The 16,121-nt window shown below is 42.0% G+C and overlaps 1 protein-coding gene and 1 long non-coding RNA gene across 10 annotated transcripts in view; one reads left to right on the top strand and one right to left on the bottom strand.

The window, feature by feature from the left end:
* Positions 1 to 16,121, bottom strand: part of AKAP13 (A-kinase anchoring protein 13) — a 341,436-nt gene that overhangs the window by 23,063 nt on the left and 302,252 nt on the right. For 6 of the 9 annotated variants that reach the window (XM_030873202.2, XM_030873201.2, XM_060293887.2 and 3 more), the window contains 6 exons: positions 10,681 to 10,748; positions 8,456 to 8,522; positions 4,893 to 5,028; positions 3,348 to 3,460; positions 2,613 to 2,765; positions 1,741 to 1,991 (listed from right to left, as the gene is read on the bottom strand). In XM_030873202.2, the coding sequence (XP_030729062.1) occupies positions 1,741 to 1,991; positions 2,613 to 2,765; positions 3,348 to 3,460; positions 4,893 to 5,028; positions 8,456 to 8,522; positions 10,681 to 10,748 (788 nt within the window). The remainder of the gene's footprint in view (positions 1 to 1,740; positions 1,992 to 2,612; positions 2,766 to 3,347; positions 3,461 to 4,892; positions 5,029 to 8,455; positions 8,523 to 10,680; positions 10,749 to 16,121) is intronic. The other 3 variants (XM_030873203.2, XM_060293884.1, XM_060293883.1) reach the window with 2 other exon arrangements.
* Positions 1 to 16,121, top strand: part of LOC132596824 (uncharacterized) — a 35,155-nt gene that overhangs the window by 17,095 nt on the left and 1,939 nt on the right. Inside the window, exons 3-4 of the long non-coding RNA XR_009562875.1 lie at positions 2,662 to 2,751; positions 7,281 to 7,577. This is a non-coding gene — a long non-coding RNA (uncharacterized lncRNA). The remainder of the gene's footprint in view (positions 1 to 2,661; positions 2,752 to 7,280; positions 7,578 to 16,121) is intronic.

Raw genomic sequence — 16,121 nt, forward strand, 5'->3', positions numbered from 1 at the left:
GGATCACATGGCATATGAATTATATTTCAATAAAGCTGTTACATATATTTAAAAAATAGTAAACACAGAAATATCTATGCACTGTGCACATAAGAAATGCAACATGTGTTTTAACTCCCATTTGTCATAACACAGTAATAAAACAGAGAGACTCATTAGAAGTCTCTCATGAGGTAGCAGTCTCAAAGAAGTCATCCTGATAAGTTAGAAAGGCATCAGAAACGGCCGTCATTACCTAGGGACCTGTTTATCCTACTTACCTCAGGCCAGCAGGCCTAACAATTCTGCTTGGCCCTTACATCGTTTCCAAGCGTGTGCAATCTCAACCGTTCATCTGAAGCTACGTTCATTGTGGGGTAACCGCTGAGTTTCTGTATGTGGTCCACAAGACACGTGCTAAGCATCAATTCCCGCTGGACTAACAATCTCTGGAACAACTTGATCCTTACCCCAAAACTTGAAACAACGTTCAGGGTAGCCTTTCCTTTTCCCCTTTATCAACAGAGAAGCTGAGGCAGGAGATTTTTAAGTGATCAGCTCCCATCACAAAGCAAGTGCCCTAAAAGGGTGACTCTGGCACTGGCGCTCAGAAGCAACAACTGGACACCATGGGGCTAACGTCCTACTAGAGGACATGCACAAATACAAGGAGCTACAAGGTCAGAGGAAGTACCAGTGCAGGTCTGAGGGTGGAGAGGAGGGGCAGAGGGAGAAACATGGAAAATGACAGGAGGAGGATATTTGGGGAGGAAGGGTCCTCCCTTGCAGAGCTGACCGTGCCCACTTTGATGCCCTGACCACCAGTGTGAACGCATTCACTACACTGCATCTGCATTTACTTCACGACGTGCCTATCCTTCACTCCTAGAACATGAGTTCCATGAAGCAGAGGTCTACATTATACTTACCTTTGTGGTTCCACATGGTATTGAGTAAATCCCCAGTAAATACTTGAAAAATGAATGAATGAAGGCACCAATGAATTAATAGGGCGAGGGGTACAGACTCAAGCATACAACGAAAGGACAATATTTCCAATTCTCAGGCAAATGTTCCAGCAAGTAAGCCTCTGCTTCCACAATGAGGCAGAGACTTGCCGGTGAGAAAGAGCTAGTCACATGTGATGCGATGCCCCTCTGCCTATAAAGGTTATACTAGCATTATTCTTCTTTCAAAAAGAATGTGTTAAAAGAGAAACATTTAGAAACTGCCTATGACATATACATCTGAAAGTATCAAAACAATTTTTAGCTAAATTGCTTTTGACGTAGGATTGAAACCATACCATACCTTGATGAAAATATTAGCAAGAAATATTTTATGAATTATTTTACAGATGGTTTCTTAGTCAAGTTTTTAGTCTCAGGTGGTTTTTAGATAAATGAGCCTTTTGATTTGAGGCACAGGTTGAAGTTGAGACTTCCAAAAAATATTTTTTCATCTCTTAAACTATAGTATCTCTGATGTTGGTACAGACTCTGAGGAAGAAAAACTGGCTTTTACTGCCTATCTACCATGTATGCTGGGTACTTTATATATACATTACCTCTTAAATTTTAAAATAGCATTAAAAGAGAAAATCTACTGTCCTCAATTACAGAAAAAGAAACTGAGGGTCGGAGAGATGCAACCACTTGCCTAAGCTCACAGAGATCGTGAGCAGTCCAGCCAGGACGTGAACGCACGGCTACGGGGCCCCCAGTGCGTGTGAGAGGCACCAGGCGCCCGCCCGCTGCTCACCTGGTGCACAAGCACATCCCCAATCCTCTTGATGAGAAAATTCTTTTCACTTTTATCCACCAGAGAGTCCTTCTTCCGCTCCAGGATCCTCTGAAGGAACTGGCTATGGATACTGATCAGCTCATCCAAACAGGGGAAGAGCTTCTCCACCATCTGCTGCTCAAAGAGCAGGTCGGCCGTCATGCCCCGGCTGTACACGTCGCTCATGATCTTGAGTGTGCGGAGGTGGTGGAACTCCGTCTGCATCAGCTCTGGGGGAGGGACAAGGCTCAGTGGTCAGGAATGCTCTCCTCGAGGATTCTCCTGCAAAGTGTGTCTGCTGCTACTAAGAGCCCAATTTTGTCTTAAGGCTATTTACGGCCCAATTTAAACTTTAAAACTGAGTCAACAGCTGTCTTTTCCCTAAAGTGTTTTCATCGTATTCCTCGATTTCTCACGGGACCTCACGTTATTTTCTGACAGGTGTACTGGATTCCATCACTCTTAAGTGGTGGTTTCCACAGTGGTCTTCACTGGGATTCAAGACCTTTCATAATTTACTACGTTCCTATTTCCCAGAAATGACTTGTGTTTAGTCTAGTTTCTACTGTAGCTGAGGAATTAAACTGTACTGTCACAAGAGATCTCTTTTTAGGACTATTGCATAAATAAGCACTCATATTAAATAAAATGTCCAATAAAATTAAAGAATATAATTTTACAGAGAGAGTAAAGGAGAGAAATAAGATGTCTCTATACCTCAAAGTTTTCAAAAGAAAATCTTTGAGATGCTACATACTTGAAAATTGACTTGATATAGCCCAATAACTCCCCTCATAAACAATGCCAGACAATGCAAATCAAATATTAGCAGAGCACATGAAGAGTCTCACCATAAATCACTTCTTGCCGTTTGACCACATCTTTCTTTTGCTGTTTCAGAAACTTGCTGTCCACTATCTGACTCCAGGATTCTGCTTCCAGCTGTTTGGACTCAATCTCAAAGTCTCCCATTAGCTGCCCTTCATTCAGGTCTGTACCTACTCCTCAAAATACAAAAAAAATCAATATCAGAATCCTGCGTCTGTGACCTCTAAAAAAAAAACCTCTGCTGGACGTTCCTCATGGGGATAATTTTATGAGACGTAAACACTCTACACTAATACAGGGATGTCATTAGAATATATATTCTATTAGAAAAGATCATTTTCTGTTCTGGAGTGACATACTCTATATTCAAGGCTTCGGTTAAGGATGATAAATGTCACATAAATCAAAGGTAATTAAGACATATCAGGGTCCTGGTGACTTTACTTGTTTAAGAGAGTAGGCTTACAGCTGTGCCAAGAGAGCTAGAACTGAACGTGTACGAAAGTCTAGGGGAAGAAGAAGCGTTTGAACCAGAGTCTGACCACATTAAAATCAATGACATCCTTCAGTGGACAACCATCTAACAACAGGATAAGTGGGTTTACCAACTCATTATAAAGCATGTGATGCTTTACAGACAGTCCAGAGAAGTTTCACAGGAGTAAGGAAGAGGCAGGAGATGCGTTAGTGCTTGCATTCTAGGAGATGGCAAAAAGTCTCTGCAGACGCACACAATACACGCCGTGGCTTCCCCTTACCCTCATCAGTAAGGGACTCTGTTGACTCATTGACCTTGCTGATTTTATTTAGTGAGTCTGTTGAATGAGACAGGAATTTCCAGGTGTTTGATATGTTCTCATCATTGCCAACTCTGTGGGAAAAAGGAAACACATACTGTCAGATACATTCTGAGAAGCCATAGTTTCCGGTCTTAAGTGAAGATCTGAAAAACTATAAAATGACAGCTGGCTGCAAGTACTACAATGATGGAAGACAAATTACTTATGGCAGGTACCCAGCAATATGCAACACAAACTATTAAGGAAGGTTGGAGGCATTTAACATCACTGCAAGTATGAACTTTTTGAGCCTTGGGTTTTTTTAACGATAGGTAGCAAGGAGAATGCTCTTCCTTCAAACTGCATACACATTATATAAGAAATGTTTCTGTTGGAAACTCATGTCTAACCACTACACTTTTTCCCTGCGTTCCCTAAATAACTATAGACCAAGCACTTATATTAAACCATATTCTTCGAACCTTTCTTGACCCCAACTCACCAGCTAGCACATTAGGCACCCAGAAGATGATGTTTGTGGTACAACACAAAAGTAAGCCAGAGTCATTTAAAACTCAATTTGATTTAAAGGCCAACTTTTCAAAGTCATAATATAAACTCATTTGGATAACATAAGAACTTGGAAAAGAAAGACTTTGGTTAATTACAACAGAAAGTCAAAACAATATAAAAATACCTGAAACTTTTTGTTTTTAAGGAGGAGGAAACATTAGCCAGCACAGAGGTTATAGGAAACACAGACAAAAGGAGATTTGCATCCTTCAGTTGGGAATTTTCCTCCAGCCTAGGTTAAGAGAGCTGCAAAGAGATGTTTTGAGTCCTACATTTGAGATGACTTCTTTACTGGATGGGAAGGCAGGCATCTTGCCCCAAACAGCCAGCAACATCGTAATCGGCCCTGTGCTAATTACAGACAGCCGAGGGCTGAACAATCAGGGGCCACAGCAACTTCTGGAGGGACCACAAAAGGAACTCAGTGCAGATGAGGGACGGGGAACCTACTGTCGTACCTGGCCCATTAGTCACTCCCATGACTTAAGAGTCAAGAGGCGAGTTAAAAAAAGAAAAGAAAAGAAAAGAAAAAAGCGAAACAAAACAAAGTTACCCCCTCCCGCCAGGTTCATCTGCCCAACAGAAAAGATCAACAGACATATGAAAATACAAGTGATTGAAACCAAACATTCAGAATTAAATCTTTTTTCCGATTCCCACTTCTTATTTTGATCTGAAAATCATCCTTTTAGAAGGCAGGTCTTTAAAAGCAGGGCTGATCATGTATAAAAGCAGAGGACAACTAGCCTAAAAATGGTGTTTAAAGGGGATCCTTGCTACAAAATGGTGATCATGATGGTGCATCAAAGTGTTATCCTCACCCCACTCATCTGTCGCACTAACCCATTACGTTATACATTTCTTTCTAAAACAATCTTTCTGTCAAATGGTATAAATTATTATGCTCTGTCACCTAGACGTCAACTGTGCTAGCTTTACATTCCCACTCACCCAGCAATGTTCTGAATGGAGACACTTTTGGAGAGCGACACACTCTGCTGGGACCGTCTGTTAGCAAACATGGGGACGGCAGTGGTTTCATCGGCCAGGAGGACTGCAGACCGAGGGCGCTCCTTGGGCTGGGAGGCTGTAAAGAAGGAAAGGACACCAAATGAAGTATCACCGACACATGCCCACCAGCACTGACTCACCTGATGAATGCCAAATAGAAACAAACTGCTTTAAAAGAGATTTACCCTGGGAGTGTAAATAGGTACAAAAACCCTATGGAAGACAACTTGGCAATAGCTGTTGAAACAGTAAATGCCTATATCTTTGACCCAGTAATTCCATTTAGGATATGTTTATTCTACAAGATTTACTTGTTTATATTTGAAATGACGTATGTCCAAAGTTATTCAATGCAAAGTTTGGTAAAAGCAAAATGAGTATCAAAAGAAGATCAGTTAATAAATCATGGTACAGCCTACATGGGAATACTATGAAGCTTTTAAAAAAAATGAGGACACTCTCCATGAACTTACACAGATCGGCAGATAACACATTAAGGGGGAAAAAAATCAAGGTGCAGAATAAAGTGCACAACAGACTACCTTTTATGTTTTAAAAACATAATTAATAATCCAAATTGGTATTTGCTTTATTTTAATAAAGAAACTTAAGGAAGATAAATATAAAACTAAGAAAAGTGGTTTACCTGTGGGGTGTGATGGCAATGAGGCAATGAGGATAAAGAATCGTGTGAAAGTATCATATATTTAAAAATTTAAACTAATTCAAAGTAAGAGAAAAGGAGACCGAAAGAATTTTAAGGATAAAAGGAGCCTCAGAGATAACTGAGGCTGGTGTTCTCTGGGAGGACCTACCAAGAAACGTGTCAGGGGCTGGTTAGATACGCAAATTCCCAGCCCTCCTCGTTCTGTGCGGGTGGGACCTGGGAGCCTACACATTTACCAGCTCCCCAAGAGACTCTTCTGTACAATGTCTGAGAACACAGGTTTTGACCAATTCCTTTAATTTACAGATGAGGAAAATGCAACATGTGTTTGATGTCACATAGCTAATTTGTCCTCATCCTGCATATTTCTCTTGAACTTGACCAAAGAAGAAACTGGAGGTCTAATTTCATGCAAAAGTAGTCACACTGCCATCTGGGTAGCAAATTATTTCTCCTTGGTAGCTAACTAAACTGCTGCATTACCTGTCCATCCCCAGGAGCATCAGGAGCTGAAGGAAATAAGACTGGGGCAGTTGTTATGGCTTCACAGTATTACAGGATGTTTCTGACTTAATAAAATTAATAAAACCATTAATTTCCAATTCAAATTCTATTTAGAAGAAGGTGATATAATAAACACCAGAAACATGCTACCCTATAACACGACCAGACCCTTCCTGCAGGAAGCACACAGGAAACTAGGAGATGTGGGTCCCACAGCAACAGGGAAGAAGGGCAACTGGCAGGGAAGAGAACATGCTCAAGTGTTCAAGAGCCTGGAGCACATCCTCAGTGTCTCAGAAGGGAAGCTGCTGAGCAGATAAAATCTGATGGAGGAAGAAACACCGGTTCTTGAAGAACAGTAGGATGTGGGTAAGTCAGCAGAAAAAGAGGACATTCTGATGAGGAGAACTGCATGAAGGAAGGCAGAAACACTCTATTAATGTGAAAGGGAGATAACAAGCAGAAGAGGAAGTAAGTAGAGGGGTGTATATAAGGGATCAGTGAAACGGCCTGAGAAGCAGAACGATGTCACGTCATGCAGAGCCCTGAAAATTATAAAGAACAACCTGCATCTAAAAGGCAGCGTAGGGGGGTGCAAACAACAACTTTCCCTTGTTGAAACCAATCCACTGCACTCAGGGAAGTTGCTAACTACTCTCTGAGCCTCAGCATCCTTATTTGTGATGGTGATGGTAGTGGTGAAAGCAAACACTGAAGGAGGCCTCTCACCAAGTACTTCATTGGTGTGATCTCACTTAAACCCGATGACCACCGGCTGATACTATTACCATCCTTTCACAGAGGAGGAAAATGACGTACAGGGGATTTAGTAAATGTCCGAGGTTACACGGCTGTTAAGTGGGATGCTGGGACTCAAACCCATCCAACTTGAATCCACAAGCTGTACTCTTACCGCTATGTTACCTCAGGAATCAAAAGGGGAACACGGGAATAAGAATACACGTGGGGGTCAGACATAATAGGTATTTTTTGGGAAAAATGCTATTTTATCTGATTTGAAAGAAAAAAAAGGTTTCTGAAATAAGGGATAATGTCACAGAACAAAAGTTTAAGGAAGATTAGACTTGTAAAAGGTGTTGGAATGGGTTGGATCACTGGTTAAAGTGGGTGACAGTCTGGCACAACTTTTCTTCTAGGAATCCACATGCAAAGACGGGCAATAATTGGACTTCTAGCTAAAGGGACTCCACACCCTCCTGGTGGCACAGTCTCTACAGCCATTCCGGGGCCATCTGGAAGCACTCAGAGCCGTCGGGCACAGAGCAGTGGTCCTCAAGCTCGAGTGTGTGCATCACCATCACCTGGAGCAGCTACTAAAACACAGATCACTGGGCTCCGCCTCTGGAATCTCTGAGGTAGTAGGTCTGGGTAGGGCCCAAGAATTGGCACTCCTAATTGATCCAGGATCTACACTTTGAAAACACGGCCTGAGGGTAAGTTTCACATGGGCTCCCATAGAGCAAATTTAGGTGATATTCATTACTGCATCTTTATGGCAGGAGTTGGAAACAACTCAGACAACTGTCTTTGGGGGAACTGATAATTAAAATGTGGTATATATTTATGAAAGAACACATGCAGCGATCTGAGACAACAGCTTACATATAGTAACACGCATAGATCTCAAAACCATATTGAGTGGAAAAAAACCCAGCAGAATAGATAAGCAAGTCATATCATCTAATTTAAATTTAACGCACAAAATCATAAGTGATATTTCCAGAGGTACACATATGTCTAAAGATACGGCAGATCAGAGAGGTTTACATTAAATATACTGCAGTGCGTGCTGAGGAAGGGAAAGGAATGAGATAGGGAATGAAGAATGAAAAGGGGAAAATATTAAGTAAAACCAAAGTGAAGCTTTGCACAGACTGGAGAAGACAGGTCGATGTGAATGGGAGAGGTGTGAGTTACCCAATTTGTGTACCACTGAAGTCCTTGGGGAAAAAAAGAACTATTTTCGTAACTCCACAGTTTGTCAAGAAGTTTAAGAAGCAAGATCTCATTTGATGCAACTGTAACGCTGCTAAAAGCAAGTTTCACTGTCGACTCACGCAAGAGAAATTTCAAGACACACAGGGCTAAGGTGCTGCCTTTTAAGCTAAGACACACACTATTCTAGAAACTTCCAGAGAGTTTGATGGTAGAATGGTAAGCTTTTGGTCAATGAAACTGCAGCCTTCTCTAAGTATTCAAAATAGGTATTCAAATCTTGCTTAAGAATAACAAATAAATACTACAGAAGTATGGGTAAGTCCTGAACCAGAGAGGCGAAAAGGAATCATGAGAGGTGGGCTGAGCTACTTACACTTGTTTCTCATAATGACCGTGGGCAGCGAAGATGTGTCATGTGCTTGAAGGCTCCCTTTGGGCTGCTGAAAGGAAAAGAAAGCCTGAGTGAACACTGCATTTACAATTTATCTTCTGTAAAGTTTCAAGTTTCTGCTCCTACTTCCCCGCTCTGTTCCTGCCAACGGTCCCCAGCACCCTAGGCCTAGCTACAGCCACCCACTCTGGCTCTCCTCTGAACCCGCCAAGCGCTCTGATCCTGCAAATGCCGTCTCTTCTGCCTGGAATGCTCTCTTCACCGTCACAGGCATGGCATTCTTCTATTTGAAGATAATCCCTCCTTGGTAGAGCCGTCTGTTAGCTTCTTTCTTCTCCTCACCCGAGGCAGGGACTGGCACCCCTCAGGATCCTGCATGTGCCCCCGCCTAGCCTTTTCCTTACTTATGGTCATCGTCTGCTTGTCCATCTTCCCCACCAGAATGCTGGCTCCTTTAAGAGCGGCATCTGTGCCCTTTTCGTTTCTATTTCTCCAGTGACTCGCATTTATAAGGTGTAAAATAATTCTTAGGTAAAGTGCTAATTTTAAGACCTTTGTTGTAGCATGGAACAGAGACACTGTGAGAAATTACAGACTGAAGCAATTAGTCTGAGATAAATCATTAGTGAAAAAGGGTCCATTTAAAATGAAACTCCCCCTTTCAGGTTACATTCTTTTCTATGGGATATGCTGTATCCCTATCATTCTTCTTCTCTATAGCACATTCACAGTAACAGCAGTCTTACCAGAGATCACAAACTCAAATGCCTGTGGGGTCAGGCAGGTAACAAAGGACAGAGGAGAGTTGGAGGAGCGGGGGAGTGGCAGTCTGGGGCTTGTACATCTTGTCTAGAGGAGGCGGCAGCCACTCAGCCCCAGTGGATTACCACCCACCACCCACCTCTCTAACATTTAAGGAACTACAGGCCAGATACTGTTCTACGTGCTTAGGAGCTATCGATGGATCAAACAGTCCTGACTTCAGACTGCCTGGCAAGTTTAGTGCTTACATTCTAGTGGGGGGAAGGTACAGATCATAAAAAGTAAATGTAATACAATAATACATACAGTGTGTTAAGTAGACCCTAAGAAGGTGGTAAGTACTATGGAAAAAAAAGAAAAAGAGCAAGGTGGGAATTGGGAATGCTGGGTAAAGGGAAATACCAGGGCTGTGAGATCTTCCATCTCTTCAGGAGAAATCAGAAATCCAAATTGGTGTGAAATACGATTTTTCAATAGATACACTAACTCAAACAAAAAAAATTACTCCATGAGCCAAACAAAATTTATGTCCATGGACTGAATAAGATCTGGGGTACAGAGGTCTGTCATCTTTACACTAGAGTTCAGTGCTTCTCCAAGTGTGGTCCTCAGACTAGCAGTATTAGCATCATCTGGGAACTTATTAGAAAGGCAAGTTCCTGGCCCCTCCCCACCCGCCAAATTGGAAACTCTGGGAGTGGGGCCCAGTGTCATCTTATAACAAGCCCCCAAGGTGATTCTAATGCACACTCCAGTTGGAGGCCACTGCACTAGATAAATGCGTTTGGTTACTGGAAGCACACAGCATGCTGAGCATTTGTGTAGATGGAGCTGGAGAGCACTCTTCTGACAAGGAACAAAGACATTCATGAGTGACTACAACACTGAAAACCACACAGGCCGCCTAAACGCCCATCTGCCCCCAGCCCCATACTCTTCCTTAAGGGCTCTGATATGCAGTGCCTGTTACCACACAGCTGCATACTCAGAGCACGTACCATCACACACTTCCTGCTCCTGTCATGTGATCCACACAAGCCTGTGGAGAAAAGTGCTGCCACACAGGCCCGTTTAACCCTGACACTCCCCAGCCCATCAGCATGTCAGAGCCCCTGATTTCCACCTGCTGCCCTCATGGTCCTGAAGAAGGAAGCCAGGCGTGTGAAAGGCAGAGGAGGTCTGCAGACACAGTTAAGAAGAAAACCACTTCAACGGCGACACACATTAAAATCACAGAGAAATGTGCATTTAACATGGAGCAGTTCTGAAAGCATTTTACCTTCCAAAAGCCACAAATTCCCGAGTGTGTTAAGAAGAGAAAAATCATTTTTGGTTATTTGAGTCTCAAAGTAGTCATTTCATCAAAATGATGAAAATAAACAAAAACTACAACCCCAAATCTCCCAACTCTGAAGATTTTATTGGTTTAGCCAGAAATGTCTTACCTTCATTTTGACCTTTGCACAGGAGGCCAGACATTCTCTACAGCCTTTGTGGACAAAAGCACCACAATCTGAAAAGAGAGCAAAACCCCAGGTGACATTAATACACAGCAAACAGATCCCCCAGACTGATTTTCCATTGCCACAGCAACCGACAGACTGCCAGGTGAAGTCGCTCACACGTCAGAACGTGACTAGCCGAAATTACAGATTGCAGCCCTCTTCTAGGAAGCAGGCATGCGATGTCATTTGGAGGAGGAGAAACAAGAGCAGATGTGATTTCTGATTAATAAAAACTAGAAATCTAAAACTTCTCGGGCAGGAAGCTGAGAGGCTACAAAACTAAAAGTGAAAGCATCTGCTGTCAATATGTAGGTCTAAGTCACAAATAAGACATAAATGGTATGTATTTACATATATAGACATTTACATATACCTGAGTAACACCCACAAATAATACATAAATACAGCCCCTTAACAGGGGCTGTGAAATCTGTAATGGCTGTGTCAAAGGTGGAATGTGAATCTGAAAATCTACCTGTTTATGACCTTCGACTTGCAAACCTAACTACCCCGAACTTTTTGCAACACCCCGAGCGAGTCAACAGCTGCAGAAGAAAGGTCATCAGAACCACCCTAAAGCACCTCTGGGAGCCCTGACTCAAGAGAAAGTGGGAGACTTCTTGAATGATGAACAGAGATTTACTGCAAGATGAAGCACAGCCCATAATCCTGCAAGGACACGAGTTTATTTCAACTCTTACTTCTCACTCCTTGGCCCACAAGGGCCACTGATGTAAGAACCCCACCCTCTGTGCCTCACAATAGGGTCATCATCAGCTTGTACTGCTTCTATGATGTCATAAGAATGGTGCCAGGAGGCCAGAGGTGAAGTAAAACAAATACAAGAGCTGTCTGTGGGGACACCCCATGATGAGCATCTCTCCAGGGAGGGACTGCCTGAGAAAATCAACACATACCACCCATAAGGCAACACTTCACACCCTGATTTGGGAAGCACCACGGGTACTGCCTATGGTAACCCACGAATCATGGGCCAGGATGCTCTCCTGGTTCCTACGTACGGATTACGAGGATACTAGAATGGAGACTGCCAGAACCCCAGACGCTTTTCCCCATTCCTTCCTCAATGCCTACTGGGTTCACAGGTCTCTTCCCTAACACCACCAGTCACAATGCGTTGGATAATCTTATGGTTTTCTCCTCCACTGAGCGCTCCTCTAGGGTAAGGTCCCTTCATCTACTGCCGAATCCTTAATTAGGTCTCCCTAGCATAATGCCTGGCTCATGCCACCTACTCAAACGTCTGTTGGAGATCTTATGTCTATTTTATCCAAAAGCCAAGTGCCCTGACACAACCTAGATTACAGTATGTCAAATATCTTATCAACACTAAAAGGAGTACTAGAAGAACCACCATCACACTAAATGTGATTTAGGTCCTGGCTCTCCTAATTAGTTAATGTTACCCTATGCAAGTTCCTTCTCTAGAGGCCTCAGTTTCCTCAGACCTATAAAATGAAAGGAAGTACCACATCTTCGCCCAAGTTCCTTTTCTCTGTGATCCTATAAGACTCCTTATGCTACATCTCTTGAAGAAAGAGATAATTTTCCAAGTAAATCCACTAGATTGTTCTATAAGGTTCATGTTGCAGAAGAGTTTTCAACTTAGTCATCTGAATTATCACTAGGACAGACCCATCCTTCAGAGCATGGTTAGGGAAAGTTCCACTTAAAAGAGGCGATAGGGAGCAACTCTACTTTTGTTGACAGGATGGCTCAGAGCGGGAACTTGTCTGGAAGTGGGGTGGGGTGAAGTATTCTGGGCCTTTTACTCTCAGGCCTACCAAGCCTTCTATCTAGCTAAGCTCTTCTAGCTCCACCCCAAGGGAAATTCACTGTCTGGTCATTTTTCTGATGTTAAACAATCAGAAGAGACATCCATTTACCAACGGCAGCATGAGGAGAGACTCTCCTGGGAAAGGCTCACTCAGGGAATCAACAAGAGGAAAAAACCTGGAAGGCTTTATCTCAGTCACAGCTCTATTCTTATTTCCATTGTTTTCTTCTCCGGGAGAAGACTGCAAGGGAGCTATATGGATGCTCCCTGCAATTCCTACTGTTTGGGATCATGACCATTTCCACATAGGAAGTGAAACTGTTCCAGAAGTCAGCAGCTAAAAAAGGGCTATGTATCATTGAATATTAATGCCAGGGTTTCTCAGCAACATCCCTTTCTGGGCACAAGGAAGGCTCTGCAGAAAGAGACCCCTGGGGAGTGACTCATTCTAATCAGCAAAAGGAAACATTTTGAGGATATTTTTCTCAAGGACCGGAAACCACTGGCCCTCATTAAATTGTCTAGTTCTCTGCTACTTGAAAATAAGGATACATTTTGATAAAGAAATCGTCTTACTACTCAGAGAAAAAAGCAGAATCACAAATAGAAATCCACATAACTCTGAGATGCCAATGCTGTTATGCCCTTCTATACATCAGGCAATGTAATTCATATTCCAGGATCTAGACTTGGTGAACTTTGGCTAAAGACTTTAAGCCCCACTAGCCAATGGTCTTCCAGAAAGACTCAAAGAGGCAACAGGTGGGCTGGACCGTTTGCCTTGATTGATTTGTATTCAAAACTTTTTGCCTCTCACTTCTCAGAAACTTTTTTAATGGCTCCCCATCATCTTTAGGATAAAGCCCAAACTTCTTACTTAGCTTGACATGGCCCATCACGTGCTGTATACATTTCTAGCCCCTTGCCATGTTCTGTCACACCTCTGAGCTCTGAACAAACTGTTTCCTGTACTTGTGTCCCTTTCCCTCTGTTCCTTCCATGACTAGGTTGGCAGGACTCAGCTCTGACTCTCGCAGGGAAGATAAGACTCCCCACCTCTATGCTTCTGGAATTCCATGCTTGCCTCTGTTATAGTACTGTACTGTGATGGCCATACTCTTCCACTGGGCAGAAAACTCCTGGAGGGAGTCTAACTCTGTCTTTCTAAATTTTATATCCCTAGCCTCAGCCTCAGGCCCACAGTAAGCACTAGATGTCTGAAGGAGGGAGAGGGGTGGGCAGGTGAGCTCCAAGCTGCTAGACCCACAGCATGAAGTATAACAAAGTAGTTAAGGCAAATATCTATATTCATCTTCTAGTAAGACAGAACGTGTTTTCCCCCCGTATCGGCCCCACTATCCTTACTCAGGGTACATGTCTCCCCTCCCCTGCTACACAGATGCCTGGGACCACGGAGTGGTCTTATTGATCCATCATCTCTTTCTCATGCACAGGCCTTCCAGCTCCCCTCCCTATCTTTTCCCTCTGTCTTTCATATACATCTTCTTTAATCCCATTCTTCCTTACCCTCTCGAGTCTTGCCTAGGTACCCTAGGAGAACCTCTTCTTCACTCCATTTTACTTAAACAAAATATACTTTAAAACATGGGTGATAAGAATATGAGGAAAACTAATGAATTCCTATCATGGACAAAAAAAGCCCACATTTTGAAATGGAATTAAAGGTAGTGCCATATCCAACAACACCATCTTAAAAATGTTTAAAACTCCTCATAAAACAATAAGACAAAGAACCAAACAGAAAAACAATACAAAGACTATGAACAGGCAATTCACAAAAAACACAAAATGGTGCTCAAGCTCTCTAGAAATTAGAGAAATGCAAGCTCAAACAACATAGAAATATCATTTCACATCCAACCAGATTGGCCAAAATAAAAGTCTGCCAGTTCTAGGTACTGGTGAGGATATGGTGATGCAGGAGCTCGCATCATCTGCCGATGGACGGTACATCCATTTTGGAAAGTAATTTGGCAACATCTAGTAAAGGTAAAAACGTGCTCACACAATGAATTAGCAATTCCCTTCTTGGTATATAGCATGGTGATACACACAAGTACAATTAAGGATGTTCCCCGCGGCACTGTAACAGACAGAAATTGGAAATAACCCAAATGACTTAGTAGTGGAACAGATTTGATATATTCAAAACTGAAATACCATATAAGAGTTAGAAGTCAATAATCTAGATCCATGTGTTTCAATACCCTGTTTGGATCCCCCAAATATGATGCTGAGGAGAATAAAGCAAGTTACAGAATGAGATACACTGTATGGTACCACTTAAATAAACTAAAAACAAAAAAAACATTTTTAATATTATTTATATATAAGATAGTTATAAAACACTGGCTTCATACACACTGAATTCATGATAGTGTTTGTCTTGGGGAGGAAGGAAGAGGAATGGGATTAGGCAGGGAAACAGGGGAATTCAACCTTAACTATAATGGTTTATTTCTTCAAAACTGAAAAATAATCTAAAGTAATATGACAAAATGTTACTTTTTTTTCATCTTGAGTAATGGGCACATAGGTGTTGGTTATGTTATCCATGCACTATTTTATATTAGTGTGTTCTTTTTTAAAACCCAAATTCTAATTCCTTCAAAGTTCCCTGCATTTGCTTATCTTTTAAAACAAATATAAAACAATTTTCAATTAGATTTTATTATCTTATATTCCAGTTAAAAAACAGCATTTTCTCCTTTGCTGTAATGAAAATCGATATTTTAGGCATGGATGGGCAACACAGGGTGGTGGATTTGCTTGAGAACTTGCCACTAATTCTGATCTACAAAAATGACCAACTAGTACACCGTGGACAGAACTTGCTTTCAAGTTGCATTCTTCCTGTTTCTTTCCTCCCCATCAGTTCCATCACCCTATAGAGAATTAAACAATGGGAAAGGTACAATCACTTTTAAACAGACTTTGGCAATATTCAAGTTCTCAGGCCAGTGTTTGAGATTTAAAAGACAACTGCAATTGATGAATCATAAAAGCAGAAGTAATATTTAAAATGCACTTCTGGTAAACAAATTTTCATACAAATCCACTTTAGTTAACTGAGACATGTCCCCAAACCCACAACCCAGCTGAAAATTTTAATATACTTCATTAACATGGTCACAAGTCTTAGAGATAAACAGTTTGCATAGATGTCTGCTTAACTTACTCACGTACCTACTTGGAAACTACTCTACTTGTCAGCAGGCTGTCCTGGACTCAGTTCATGGCAATGGTTTTAGTGGTATACGTGGGTGGTTTAGCAACTTCCGCCCCACTGACATCAGCCAAAGTCATGTGGTTAAAACCTCTGTTTTGGAAAACAGACAATTACTGAGAACTTAAGAATCGAAGACAAATCTAATACACTTTCAAGCTCTCTGCCACAGACTATACCATGTTGTTAGGGAGATCAAAGAATTATTTGGCCTTTTATTTATTTTTCAAAAAGATTTCCTGATAGCAGTAAGCAATATACTTTCATTCTATAAAGTTCTTCAAAAAGGTCTTGGCACAGTGGTTTATGGGAACAGAGCTGACCCTTAATTAGACT

The sequence above is a fragment of the Globicephala melas genome, chromosome 2 (genome assembly GCF_963455315.2).
Source record: "Globicephala melas chromosome 2, mGloMel1.2, whole genome shotgun sequence".
NCBI lineage: Eukaryota > Metazoa > Chordata > Mammalia > Artiodactyla > Delphinidae > Globicephala > Globicephala melas.